The sequence below is a fragment of the Culex pipiens genome, chromosome 3, assembly GCF_016801865.2.
Source record: "Culex pipiens pallens isolate TS chromosome 3, TS_CPP_V2, whole genome shotgun sequence".
Taxonomy (NCBI): Eukaryota; Metazoa; Arthropoda; class Insecta; order Diptera; family Culicidae; genus Culex; species Culex pipiens.
Window position 1 is genome coordinate 78,849,228 of NC_068939.1, and position 14,194 is coordinate 78,863,421.

Below are 14,194 nucleotides of genomic sequence, written 5' to 3' on the forward strand. Positions count from 1 at the left end.
TGATACTGGTAATGAAAATGACCATTTTGACGAGGCTGGCCACACCCGGAGTAAACATGGACCTGGTACATGATTTTCCGGATGCAGCTCTATCGCTGCCGTTTTTTTTTTTTTTTTGTGGAGGAGAAGGGGACATTTTCCGAACCTTACTTTTTTGTCAATATTTTCGTGTGTTGGCAATTTATTTCTACAGAGGTGTCAATAATTGAAAACTTTAAATTAAATTAATTATTCAGGATTAAATAAATTTGCAAAGAATTAAAAAAATATAAATAAAAATAGAATATTTTTTCAGAGTTTTGTACAAAGTTCATTGTCTTATTGGTCATGTAGAGACATAACCACCTGCATCTTTTTTTATTTCACTTTTTGTCACTAAAACTTGATTTGCAAAAAAAACTATTTTTATTTTTTTTTATTTTTTGATATGTTTTAGAGGACATCAAATGCCAACTTTTCAGAAATTTCCAGAATGGGCGAAAAATCTTTTACCGAGTTATGATTTTTTGAATCAATACAACTTTTTTCAAAAAATCAAAATATTGGTCGCAAAAAATTTTCAATTTGATTTTTCGATGTAAAATAGAAATTGCAATCAAAAAGTACTCCAGTGAAATTTTGATAAAAAGCACCGTTTTCAAGTTATAACCATTTTTAGGTGACTTTTTTTCAAAATAGTCGCAGTTAATGATTTTTAAAAGTAGTGCCCATGTTTGCCCACTGTTGAAAAAAAAATTTGAGAAGCTGAGAAAATTCTCTACATTAAGCTTTTTCGAACTTTGTTGACACGACCCTTAATTGCTGAGATGTTGCCATGCAAAGGTTTAAAAACAAGAAAATTTATGTTTTCTAAGTCTCACCCAAACAACCCACCATTTTCTAATGTCGATATCTCAGCAACTAATGGTCCGATTTGCAATGTTAAAATATGAAACGTTCGTGAAATTTTCCGATCCTTTTGAAAAAAATATTTTCAAAAATTTTAAATCAAGACTAACATTTCAAAAAGATCAAACATTCAATATTACGCCGTTTCGATCAAAAGATTCAAAAGATTTTGAATTTTCATACATCATTTTTGTATGAACAGCTGCCAAATTTGTATGGAAAATTATATGGTCAAACTAATGATGCAAAATGGCACCAAAAAAGTTTCAGCCGGATTAAAAAATACAGAAAAAATTGAATGACCGAAATCTCAGAGATTTGCTCTGGTAAGGAGTAAGTATTTGAAATCAGTCGTAAATTTTACAATTAGCAACGCTTATTTATGTTCAAAAAGTACTCACAAGGTCCAATCAAAAGTGTTAAAAAAGATGTTTGAAATATCATAGAATTACACATGAGAAAAATTAAAAAAAAAACTTATATGTGCTTATATTGTAGGACAGCTTTTCTTAACATACAACTAAATCAATCACAATTTCATAGTACTAGTATGACCTTGGCTTGTGTTTTGCGTGTGATATTTAATAAATGATCCAAGAATGATTATGTTTTGTCAATTTTATTTTTATTTATTATATAGCTTGAAACACCCGTTCATATTTATATTATCATCTAATGATAACCTGGTCCAATTCTTTCCTAATCACTGTCATCATCCATAATCACTTCTCACTTTATTAATCTTCTACTCAAGTGCTCGACTCCCGCAACCTTTTCAGTAACAGATACCTACCTTCTCCGGTCACCTCTCCAATCAACGAGCCCCCAATTAAGGGGCCCAACGTAGATTGTTGCCTATTTCGCTGGACCCCCATCGAAACCTCCCCCTAAATCGAACGCACTGGTAGGTAAGCTCCCACAACAGAGCTGACAATCAAACGAAAACAATCATCCAACTTCAATGAATGGAGTAACCAAACCAAACCAAAAGGCAAATCAACGAACAAGAAGGGGAGGGCTGGTAAAGCAATGATGAATTGATATAATACACTTGAGAACCAGTGGGTTGCAGCACTGCACTTGGAGGAGATACTAGGCCGAAAATAGGTACACTGAAAGAGGGGTAAGGCGGGTGGGTTTCGGAAAATAAAACACAATCTTGTCATAATGATACGTTTTGAAGTATATTTCTACCCTCTGTTTCACTTAACATCTTCATTTTAACTTCTTCACTTCTTTTAAATAATCGCTCGTTAAAAATGTGTGCGTGCGTGTTTATACACGTTTATAGGATTGTTTTGAGGTTAGGATGATGATTTGATGGCGCGTTTTTAAGGTTAGGGAATGACTTCTTCATTTCACGTGTCACTTGAAGCCAAGTGCATCTTTTGGGTTGCAATCTGCGCGGCGTGATGCGTGGGTGGGTGGCGGTGACCAGTGGCCACTTTAGTGATGGTCCATATTTAGGACTGATGAAGATACGGTCGCAGTCGCGCTGAAAACGGCTTGCGTGGTGCGTTCGTTTGATGGCGCAAGGTAGTCTCACGAAAAACAAACATTCAGAAATGGCAAAAAAGGCAAACTCTGTTATGAGTGTTATAAACGACGACTTAATCGATATAATTATTTACAAGCCTGTAAACACGAATAACTACACGGACCAAGTCGTGAAAAGTGTTTTCTTGTAGCTGTTGCATGGAGCGGTTGGTGCTGATGGCCTCCAGATCAAGGGTCTTAGGGAGTTAGACTCGTAGACAAGCTGGTCGGTTGGGGTCGCTCTCTCACGAAGAGAGCCTGCGGCCAGATGATGGTACCATGAGGCCCCTGTGTTGTAGAAGAAAGCAAACTCTTGGCCAGCAGGTTTAGTGTGGCGACTTGGACGGAAAACGCGGCAGGTCGGATGGAAATGTTGTTTTGGGAGAAGAAAGGATGGAAAACTAGTTTGGTTTTAATCATCAAAAGTCAACAATTTTTGAATCTTGTTTTACTGGAAAGATTTGCAATTATTTATTTATATTTTATTCCAAGAAAAATCAGGTGATCTATTTTTTGAAAAACTCTTATATTACCTATGTTAACCTTAGAAATTTTGATACAAATAGATACTAATGAATGGTTAAACTATGTTCAAAAAAATGATTCCACTGTTAGTATGTTTCTTACTTTTTTGGTTTGCTGAAGCATGAAAGTAAAAAAATGAACATGATTTGAGTTAAACAATACAAAACTGCAGATAATAATATCAGCACTGTATTACAACTTCATTCGTGCAGCTTTGTAATTGATGGTGCCATATTAAACAACTAAATACCTAACCTAAAAGAAGTTGAAATAAATTCGTTGTTACATTTATCACAGCAGATTTTTGAAAGTGATTTAAACATTATAAACCAAGTGATTTTAAAGCCAAAAGCGTAAGAGTAGAAATTTAAGAATACTATTTCACTACAAAATCTTCCATCCAACACACCGCACTCTACCTAACCTCCCCGGCGGGACCATCCACTAATCGGGCTCCTAACGAATTCATAATACTTTTAAACATAACCATAATGTTCACGCGATTCGTCGGAGCTCTCACTCTTTCTTTATCCCATTCCCCGTTGCGCAAAGATCAGCCAGAATAACCAGATCTTGGAAGCCGTCGTCGAGAGTGCCATTCTGGGGTTGACGATCGTGCAGTTCGATCGTCTTGCCCCTAACCAAACTAAACTGCCACAACTTTAGCAACAGAAGCTAGATATTGCAATATCCAGCGCTGAAATTGCCGCCGAAATCGATTGTTTCAAGATTGTTGAAGTGCAGTTGTGTTACATAAGTGGAAGTACTTAGAGATAGTTTTGTGGATTCACCCTCCCCCAACGCTGGCAACACTGCACCCGCGCAACCCCCGCCGCGATCAAGTCATGGGAAAAAATGGCTGGAAAAATATTGGCGATGAAAACAAAATAAATAAATTATGTGGCGCTAACTTGGTCAGTCGGTCTAAGTTGGTCGTCGTCGTCGTCGCCGTCGGTCTCGATGAAGTCGCGTTCTCTTTTCCTTTTTCTTTGCTGTGGCATCCAAACTTTGGTAGAAAAATGAAAGATTTTGCGTATAAATGCGTTTTATAAGCTAATGAATGGAAATTGGGACGTAGACTAACATTAAAGACGACTCACGGAATATGATTTAACGTCACCCCTCGTCAAAAGGGATCCAAGAACTGGCAACACTGGACACGACCTGTCAAAAGTACGAACCAATGTGCGAAAACTTAACAAGATTTCAAAACCATGCTGCGTCTCTACTACGAGTCTTGAGTTAGTGGTTAGTGCTTACCGACCTAGATCTACCCAAGGTATTACCGACCCCCTACGAGAGGAAGGGTACGTTAGGAATCATGTAATGGTAGCCCTGGTCATCGAGCGTATGCGAGGGAACCACTATCGTCGGAGGTAGTTTGTCCTCTGGAACCTTGTAGTTGTACCCGTCAGCCGGGGCAGCCGAGGCCACACGTGGCTGCAGCGCGGACTCCTCCGCTTCCGACTCGGACCGTGGCGAGTTGTCTTCCACGACAATTCGAAGGCCCGCGTTGTCCACCGGATATGGCGGCAGGTATCCGTTGTTTGGTCCGAACTCGTTGTTGATGTCGGCTGCAATGGTCATATCTTCCGGTGGGGATTGCGACGGGTATGGCGATCCTGGCTGTGAACTCTGACTGTCGGAGGGTCCCGATTGTGGGTACTGCTGGCTGATTTGATTATCGGCGTCTGGTCCGCTTGACTGCTGACCAGGTCCAGATTGTGGATATTGCTGATTGTCTTGTGGTTGTCCGGGTTCATAATCTGGACCCTGTTGACCCGATGGTCCAGACTGTGGGTACTGGTTGTTGGAAGGGGCGCTTGGTCCACTGGGTTGTTCAGGTCGGTAGTCTTGATTTTGCTGTTGACCTGGTCCAGACTGAGGGTATTGCTGATTGACCTGGTTATCTGAGGGCGCACTTGGTCTGCTCGGTTGTTCTGGTCGGTAACTCTGGTTTTGCTGTTGTCCAAGTCCGGTTTGTGGGTACTGTTGGTTACCCTGTGGTTGTCCAGGTTTATAATCTGCACCTTGTTGACCCGTTGGTCCGGACTGAGGGTACTGTTGGCCTATCTGGTTGTCGGAAGGTGCGCTTGGCCGGCTTGGGTAGTCTTGGTTTTGCTGTTGCCCAGGCCCGGATTGAGGGTATTGCTGACTTACTTGGTTATCTGAGGGTGCGCTTGGTCGAGTTGGTTGCTCTGGTTGGTAGCCCTGATTTGACTGCTGTCCAGGTCCGGATTGCGGGTACTGCTGATTATCCTGTGGTTGTCCAGGTTCGTAATCCGAGCCTTGTTGACCCGTTGGTCCAGATTGCGGGTACTGTTGATCGACCTGGTTATCGGATGGAGCGCTTGGTCGGCTTGGTTGTTCAGGTCGGTAGTCCTGGTTTTGCTGTTGCTCTGGTCCGGATTGAGGGTACTGCTGATTGACCTGGTTATCCGAGGGCGCACTTGGTCGACTCGGCTGCTCTGGTTGATAACCCTGGGTTGGCTGCTGACCAGGTCCGGATTGTGGTTGTCCAGGCTCATAATCAGAACCTTGTTGACCATTTGGTCCAGTCTGTGGGTACTGCTGACTTACCTGGTTGTCGGATGGTATGCTTGGTCGGCTTGGTTGTTCTGGTCTGTAGTCTTGATTTTGCTGCTGTCCCGGTCCGGACTGTGGGTACTGCTGGTTGCCCTGTAGTTGTCCGGGTTCATAATCGGCGCCTTGTTGACCACTTGGACCAGACTGTGGATACTGCTGACCAACTTCGTTGTCGGACGGTGCGCTTGGCCGACTCGGTTTCTGTTCTCCAGGTCCAGACTGCGGGTACTGCTGATTGGCAGTATTCGGAATTTGTGGACCTCCAGGTCCGGATTGCGGATACTGCTGACTGGTCGTGTTGCTTGGACGGCTGCCTGGTTGTTCTGGTTGATACGAATCCGATGTTGGTGCCGGAGGAGCTATCGAGCTAGCATCCGATGGTCGGTACTGGTTGCTAGAGTCGCCAGCATCCGGAGGAAGATATTCAGGAGCCGATGTGGAAACTGCCATTCCGGCAGGCTGCTGACCGGTGGTAGAAGGTGTCGAGTACAGTGGCTCGTTGTTTGGTCTGACCGACGACGATTGACCGGGTTGGCTATCGAAGGGTTCATAGGTTGAAGATTCTGGCGCAAACGTAGACCCAGCTGAAGTTGTCGGGGATCCGGTAGCAGAAGATGAATCTGGTGTGGAAGATGCTTCAGGATATCCGCTGAAAGTAGTCGATTGCTCGCTGAATCCTGGATATCCACCAGTTGTAGTTTGCTGACTAGCACTCGTGTATGCTCCGGTAGTTGTTTCTTGGCTGAATCCTGAATAACCAGCAGTTGTGGTGGCATCCTGTCCTGTACTGAACGAAGATGCAGTAGTCGTTTCTTGAACTCCGTTTGTATACCCACCGAAGGTTGTTGTTTCCTGACCCGCAACGGTGCTGGTTCCATCGACTCCGTATGGTGTGCTAGATTCATCGGTCGAGAACGGTGATTGCGTTGAGACGGTTTGATCACCGTATGGTCGCTGAGTCGATCCGTATGAGTCCTCAGAACCCTGAGATGGACGCTGCGTTTCTGGTCGCGATGTGTATGGACCTTGAGTCGATCCGTACGAATCTTCTCGTTCACTCTCCGGCTGTGAAGTGGATTGGAAAGGTCCTTGGGTTGAGCCGTACGAGTCTTCGGGTTGTTGAGATGGTCGCAGGGTTGATCCACCATAAGGTCCTTCAGTTCCGACCGAGCTCGCTGGTGGTTCGCTGGATCCGTATGGGCCATCAGGTTGCTGGGAAATTGGAGACGGTTTTTGGGTTGAGCCGTAGGCGCCCTGGGGTTGCTGCGAAGATGGTCCTTGGGGTTGTTGAGTCGATGAGCCGTAAGGTGCGTCGGGTTGTTGTTGCAAAGGAGTAGTAGAATCCTGCGACTCATCAGGTGGCAGATATTCCGGAGCGGAGGTTGAGGCTACGAATCCACTGGTTGGGACGGGAGAGGATGCTGCAGTTGATGATGCTGTAGTTGGATATTGTTCAGGGCGCGATGAAGTGCTCGGTTCACGGGGAACGACTAGTTCTGGCAGTGGCTTTGGTGGAAGGAAAGATCCGTCGGGTTTCCGAGTCGTCGTGGTGCTTGGAGTTGTGGTTGCAAGCTCATTGATGTCAACGGGTTCTCCGATCACTTCGTTCAAATTTGGAGGTAGAATCGGTGCATTCTGATCTTCCTGGTCAATGTTCGGCTTTGTTGTTAACTGACCCTCAGGACGATTTGTCGAACTTGGGGAAGGTCTGTAAGTGCTGGAAGCAGACGAAGGGCCCTGAGAAGTACTAGAAGGTCCTTGAGAGTACCCATTGGTTCCGTCCTCAGTCGTTGGCTGAACGTCCTGTGCTTGACTGATTGGGCTCAAGCTGGACACTTGTGGGTAGCCATTAAAGTCGGTAGTTCCGGTTGGTCTGAAGTCTTCTAGGGTTGATGATGGTACTGGCGAAGCAGTTGAGCTCTGTGGTCCGTAACTGTCTTGAGGTCGTCCTTCAGTGCCACTGTCAATAGGTCCCTGAGTTGATCCCTGTGGTTGGTAAGAGTCCTGAGAAGATGGCGATGCCGTGGTCGTAGATCCTTGAGGGGCGTAGCTGTCTTGTGGTTTTTCTTGATTGTCGCTATCGCTAGGTCTTTGAGTTGATCCTTGTGGTTGGTAAGAGTCCTGAGTAGATGGTGCAATTGTTGAAGAACCTTGTGGAGCATAGCTGTCTGGCGTCGATCCGTAGATGTCTTCACGCTCGTTGGCTGGTTGTGGCGTTGATCCGTCAGGTTGTTGTGATGGTCGAAGGGTTGATCCACCGTATGGACCTTCAGAGATCGAAGCAGGTCGTTGGGTTGTTCCGAATGAAGTTGGAGATGGTTCGCTCGAGCCGTAAGGACCTTCCGGTTGCTGAGAAGGACGTTGCGTTGATTCTTGTGGACGTTGAGTTGGCCGTTGGGTTGAGGTAGTTTGGGAATCTTGGACGACTGATACTGGGATTCCAGTTTGTTGTGTTTGAGGAGTTGGATATTTGTAAGGGGCTTCAGTACTGGATGGGCGTTGAGAGCTAGGAGTTACTGATTCAGGTCCTTGCTCGAAAGGAGGTAGGTATTCCGGAGCTTGCGTCGATACTGGTTTGATCAAGTTGGCATCCGGATTAAACGGAAAATCGAATGGATCCACTGGTTTAATGGGCAGTGGGACTGCTGGCTTTTCATAAGTGTAACCTTGTTCTGCTGTGTTTCTTTTGAACGGAGATGGTTTCGAGTTCCTAAAGGTTCTATTACCGTTACCAACCCGGTTTCCTACCGCTGGGTCCTTCTTCCGTTGCGTCGTGGGTGATCTGGCATCAAGGGCATTGATCTCAGTTCCGTTGAACGCGGTAAGGTAATTGAACACATCAAACTCCTTGTCCGATGCCTTTCGTGCCTCAATCTCCGTGCTGTTCCCCAACTTTGCCAGGTAGTCCAGTGGATGAAACGATCTGTCGTTCCTCTGCTGCCGAGTTTGCTTCTGCCTCAAAATGTGTGAAACGTCGGGTCGGCCTAACCCGTGCGTCACCAGGCAGGCCGCTATCAGCAGTTTCAACATCTGGAATTAGACCAAGAAGCAACAAAGCTCAAATTATCAAGCGAGAACTTTAACCTCAGCCATAAAACTAAAACTAAACTCCCGTCGCCACCACTCTTGACTAAGCCGATGTGCATCTTCTGGGTCACACCAAACCGTACAATTGATGAACGGTTTTCCCATGAGATAGTTCGGCCACCGATCTCCCCTTCACCGACCGGCCACCGATCAAGAAGTAATTTCCAACCACCACGGTCCACCGGGGCGGTGTGAAGTGTGGGCTTCAATTAATGATCATTTTCGATTCGAGCAACCGCGGAGACCCTGTGAGGTGCGCTTCTGAAGAGTAACTAGACATAAAACTCCCAACAACGGTCGTACGGCCAACATTGCCATTATGCATTTCGCCTGGGAGAAAGATTGACGGACGCTGATGGTGGTCGGACCGGTGGACGGTGCCCTCCCGAGGCAAAGTCGCGAAAAAATCGCGAAGAAAACTCTGCCAAAGTGCAAGAAGGTACCCGGTGGTATGCAACTCTGCAGCATAAAGTGATTCTCTGGCATGGTGGACATTATTTTCCTCATCCTTTATTATTGACTGAATTCCCCAGGAAATGTTTTCCGTTTCCGGTTTTATCCAACTCCTTTTAATATGAAAGAAAAACTTTTTTTTAGAGTCATTTTAAGAGTTTATCATTGTAATTTTTTAAAAGGTCTAATAAAGATTTTTTTTCATTTTGGGTATTTTTTTTAACCGCCTCGAGTCAGAATATTCAAAAACACCCAAAAAAAACATTTGAAAGCTGCTGTTCTTTGTGAATTTAAACATTTTTATGCTACTTTATCTGGTTTCAGCATGTGTTTAAAATAAGAAGGTAGTTTTCATCAAGCCTGAATATTTTTTGAAGTATGAGAAAGGTGTGTGCCATAAGGTTTCCAGATTTTAATGTTTACAAAAAATTCAATTCAACTTTTTTATTACATCAACTAGGTTTGAGAATCTTAATTTTTAGTCCAATTGATTCAATGAATTCTTTGTTATTGAATAAATTATTAAAAGAACTGCATAAATGAGATTGATTATAAGTAAGCATTTCGGGATCAATACCTATATTGAATGTTAAGAATTTCAATTAGATGCAAAAAATCAAATAAATTACATATGTACAGAACATTAAATTTATGAAACAAAAATATTTGAGACCAAACAGAGAAAATTAAAATAAATTTATTTGGCTTCTCATGGCTTTGATGATTTGAAAGTGTTTGCAGAATATCTAAGTTTTCGGCAAAAACAACATTTATTTTTGGCGCAAAACTTTACAGCTCCCAAAGAAATGCACCGCACAGCATAACATTCAAGGCAGAGGTACCTGGGCTGACGATATTTGAGTGATCGTTTTGTTTTTTGAACCCCCCTCGTCTAAAACACGGGGTGGTGCAAGCAACTAAGAGAGTGGACCGAGGCATTTGAGGGAGATGGTTATCACCTCATCTGGCCAGCTGCTTTTGGCAAGGGCATGCCCTCGTTTGAAGGAGTGGGCTCGGGGTTTGTGCGAACCAACGTCAGAACCGCCGCCAGGTTTTAAAATTTGATTGTAATTAATTTAGCGGATGGCACGCGCGATCCACACGATAAGGATCCCAGCGAGAAAGGGGCGGTCAAAGCAGCGCGCGAGATTTTGGCGGCAATCGTGACGGTTCGAGCCCTCCACTTTTAGATTGTGTAAGCTCGCTTTAAGCTCATTTGGTGAGTGTGAAGATATGAACACGATTGTCACGCAATCGATCGAAGAGCCCTAATCAGAAACAGTTGAAACGATTTAGCACAAAGTAGCAAAAGTGCAGTTCGATTCAACAACCCTCATGACGTGATGGAGAAGCACTATACTTCAAACTGGTGTCAACAACTTGCTGCTAGTTCTGAACGAGAATCTTCAGCTGGATGGAGATGCAATGGGCTTGAAACAGATTGTGAAGTATCTGTACCCCTTCAAGCAATAAGTTTATTATCTTGCACTTTTGGCTCTGCACAACACCATGAAAGTACTTTAGACGACGCATTGGCATTTTCTGAGAAGGTCTCAAGAGATTCTCATTAGAGAGTGCTTTGATAAAAAATGTTAACCTGTAATTGTTGCGAATAAGATCGGTTTAGAATTTGTTTGAGCAAAATGCTGATGACTACAACAAATAACAGAAAATATAGTCCTTTCAATATTTTTATTGGAGTCTATTTTATTCCTCACAAACTTATTTTTATTAGGTCCATTTAGGTGCTGAGACCAAGTTAGGACCGGGAATCTATATTTAAAAATTAAATCTAAAAATAATTCAACATCAAACAAAATAACTGTGGACAACGCAGATTTCACTGCGAGGTTCTTGGCGACTTCCTTAAAGAAAGGTATCAAGGAAGTCGCCAAGAACCTTGCTCTATATACTCTACATACATATTTGACGTGAGAGTTCCAGATTTTCAAGTGAAAATGGCGTTTAGAATGCTTCACGCCCAAAATGTCAAAATCGCGCAGTGGTACCAACATAACAAAAAAAAAGTGTGTGTGGTTGTCATGCCATGCCATCGTATTCGCTTAAAAATCTGGATACATTTTCTGAAAATATTACTAAAAGTGCTTGCTGTTCTAATTTCCCCCACGTAGTAGAAACCCTTAATTTTGATATGGAACAAACTTAGTCCAACTATGATCCAGTATCAACAGAATATTATTATCATCGATATTTTGAACTCGTTAGAAAGGTCTGTCAGTAACCCATAAAATGTTACACTCAGATTTTTTTTGCCGAACTTCGGCAGAAATCTGCCGAAACCAGAACAACTTATCGCTCGGCAGAAATAAATGGCGAGTCTCGGCAACTGCCGAATAATCAGCGAAAAATGACTGTTAATTTGTTAATTTGCATTTTATAGAGTATACAATAGTGATAATCTCCAAAAATATCAGTTTACTCGTTAAGTTATGGAAACAGCCTGAAATATTTACAGTCAAATGTAAATTGAAGAGGCAGTTTTTGTAGATTTTGCTCCGTTTGTTCTGGAGGTCGTATCGAGGTGTTTTGATTTGGACGTAACTTTCAGCGTTTAAATTATAACATGAGATGAACTCATGCCAAATATACGCGATCTACGAAGAAATGAAGTGGTATAAAACGAGCATTTAAATGAGGTAGAAAAACATAATACAGTGGACTCTCTGGCTGTCGACCTTCTCGATATCAATATTGCTCCTATTGTCAATAATTTATTGAGTCCCTTCGAATAGATCGCTTTGATTTTTCATTCTATAATTTGATAACTCTCGCTCTCGACGGTCTCTTCAGTTTCGACAACGAGAGAGTCCACTGTAAAAAAAAACTTAAAATTGCTCTCATTTGCGTAAAACTAGATTAACTCCAATTCCCTTACCTGCAGTCAGTAAATTATAATTCAAGTTACCTTCGAAAAAAAGAGTACCATTTCGATAAAAAAAAATCATTCTAATAATGTTTAAATTCACAATTACAAATAATTATTTTCTAAAAGTTTTTTTTTGTCATGCATGTGTCTTCCCCTAATATGAGCCAATTTGGTCAACGCAGTGGTTGAATAAAGTGGCACCTGTTTTTTGAATTTGTAATCTTCAAATTGTCATATCTCAGTAAGTTATTGCTGTTGAAATTTTCAATCGTGAGCTTAACGTATACCCATGTTACAGTACTCGATTGCTTTTCTACACCCAAAATTCAGAATCGAGATAATCGTTCTCTCAAAATTTATTGAGGGCTCAGTGCCAAAATCGATAGAATAATGGTACCAACTCACACCATCATAACAAATGAGTTCATTCGTTAGTTGAATCAATAAATCTCCAACAAGTGTCATACATCGACTTCTGACTTCTCCATGGTCACCAAGCTGTGGTGGCCGAGGCAGCTAAGTCATTGGATTGGTTTGTCAAAGGTCTCTGGTTCGATTCCCGTTGTCGACACTTTTGGTTTTTTGTTTGACGGATGAACTTTTTTTGCAAATGAACCTCGAGAGAATAGTTCTATCGCCCATCTCGAGCTGTGTTCTCTGCGTCCGTGAATGGTACCACTATTCTCTCGACTCGAAACAATCATTCTCTCGGACTAGCGCTGCCAGTTTTGGGTGTAAAGACTCTTTTTACACATTTTCTAAACAAAATTGTTTTAAGGTGAAGCCGTTGATCATTTTCGAAAAAAATGATCGTCACTTTAAAATATTCTGTATTAAATTCAATTTAAAATTTCAGCATCAAAAGGAATCAGCATGTGCCGGTTGTTGCCTTCTCGAAGCCACTGAAAGAATTTTTGATCTAAATCAAATGTGTTTCAAAATTTATATAATTTTGTGGCACAGTCATTGACGTCCTAGTTGGCAATCATTGATTAATTACGGTTTTCATAACTTTACAAGGAATGGGAAAATCGTTACCAAAAGGAATCAGCATGTGTAAGGCACTATTCTAAACATGCATTTTATAACAATATACTCCAATTTGAAAACTGACGTGTATAATTTAAATGTTCAGTTATCAAAACATGAAAATTATTTTTTATAAGTATTAAGCATGTTCAAATATTTTACATAAAATGTCAGTATTAAATTACTCACATTTTATTATTGACCAATTTATGAAAATGATGAATAATATTTACAATTAAAACTCCAAAAATTGCTCTACATACAGTATGTAAAAAAAGTATTAACACCTCTTGGGCACTACGCACAATTTGTGATGAAACATGTAAACAATTAAAAGTTTGACAGAAACCTAGTACATTGTTCTGTTCAGAAACTCATGCCAAACATTTTGCTATAAAAAGCTCATGAAAAGATGATTTCTATAAAAAGTTATATAGCAAATACTATTACAGAAATCAAAAAAGGTCCAAAAAAAGTTTGTACACCTTTCGAAAAATTAACAAAAATAATGTTATTTGTTGACAAATCACCATAAATCCAGTCTCCCAACTTCAAATAGGCATCCTTGACTGATTAAAAAAATAATTTGGATTGTAAAAATTCAACCCAACTCACTTTGTTTTACTAGTTCAAAATGCTGCAATAATGTACAAATAATCAATCTTCATGCTAAAAAATTTCTCATAGGCCAAATTTCAACTTTTCAAAACATCACTCGACCCAAAAATAACCTGCTCAATCAAGTCACGCCATCAAATTCACTTGTCAATCTCGCACCAAAAAAAAGCCAGCTTTAATCTCGCACTTTTGCGCAAGAATTCGCAATGCTAGGCAGAAAAAAAATATGCGATAGTCAATCCCAAACCAAAAAACTCCCGCGCACCACAAAACGTGACATTTCATCAAGCGTTTCGAACATTCCACACTTAATTAGCTACCGCGCGCTGTGACTGCAAGCAGCGCTGCAACAATTTTTGATTTATTGTCCACTGTTCATTAAGCTTTGAACCGCTAGCTCTCCTCTCTCCCAGTCTAACCTCATTTCACACCAAAAACTGCACAGGGACAAATGAGACTGCGGGGGCGTTTTGCCCAAAAATGGTGTTCCTAAGTAGATGACGACGAGTTTGAAGGAGGGAAAACCGCAAATTGTGTGCACTTTCTGAAGTTTTGTTCCAAAGGGACATTAGGGTGGATCACGTT

At 41.8% G+C, this 14,194-nt stretch overlaps 1 protein-coding gene across 2 annotated transcripts in view; it reads right to left on the reverse strand.

Moving 5' to 3' along the window:
* Window positions 1-2,047: 2,047 nt before the first annotated feature.
* The window catches only part of LOC120424791 (trithorax group protein osa-like), an 18,026-nt gene continuing 5,879 nt past the window's right edge, over window positions 2,048-14,194 (reverse strand). Inside the window, exons 2-3 of one of the 2 annotated variants that reach the window (XM_052710095.1) lie at window positions 5,796-8,565; window positions 2,048-5,741 (exon numbers count right to left, since the gene is read on the reverse strand). In XM_052710095.1, coding sequence (XP_052566055.1) covers window positions 4,243-5,741; window positions 5,796-8,565 — 4,269 coding nt within the window. In that variant the 3' untranslated portion in view covers window positions 2,048-4,242. Of the gene's footprint in view, window positions 8,566-14,194 lie in introns of both variants that reach the window. The other variant, XM_052710094.1, reaches the window with a different exon arrangement.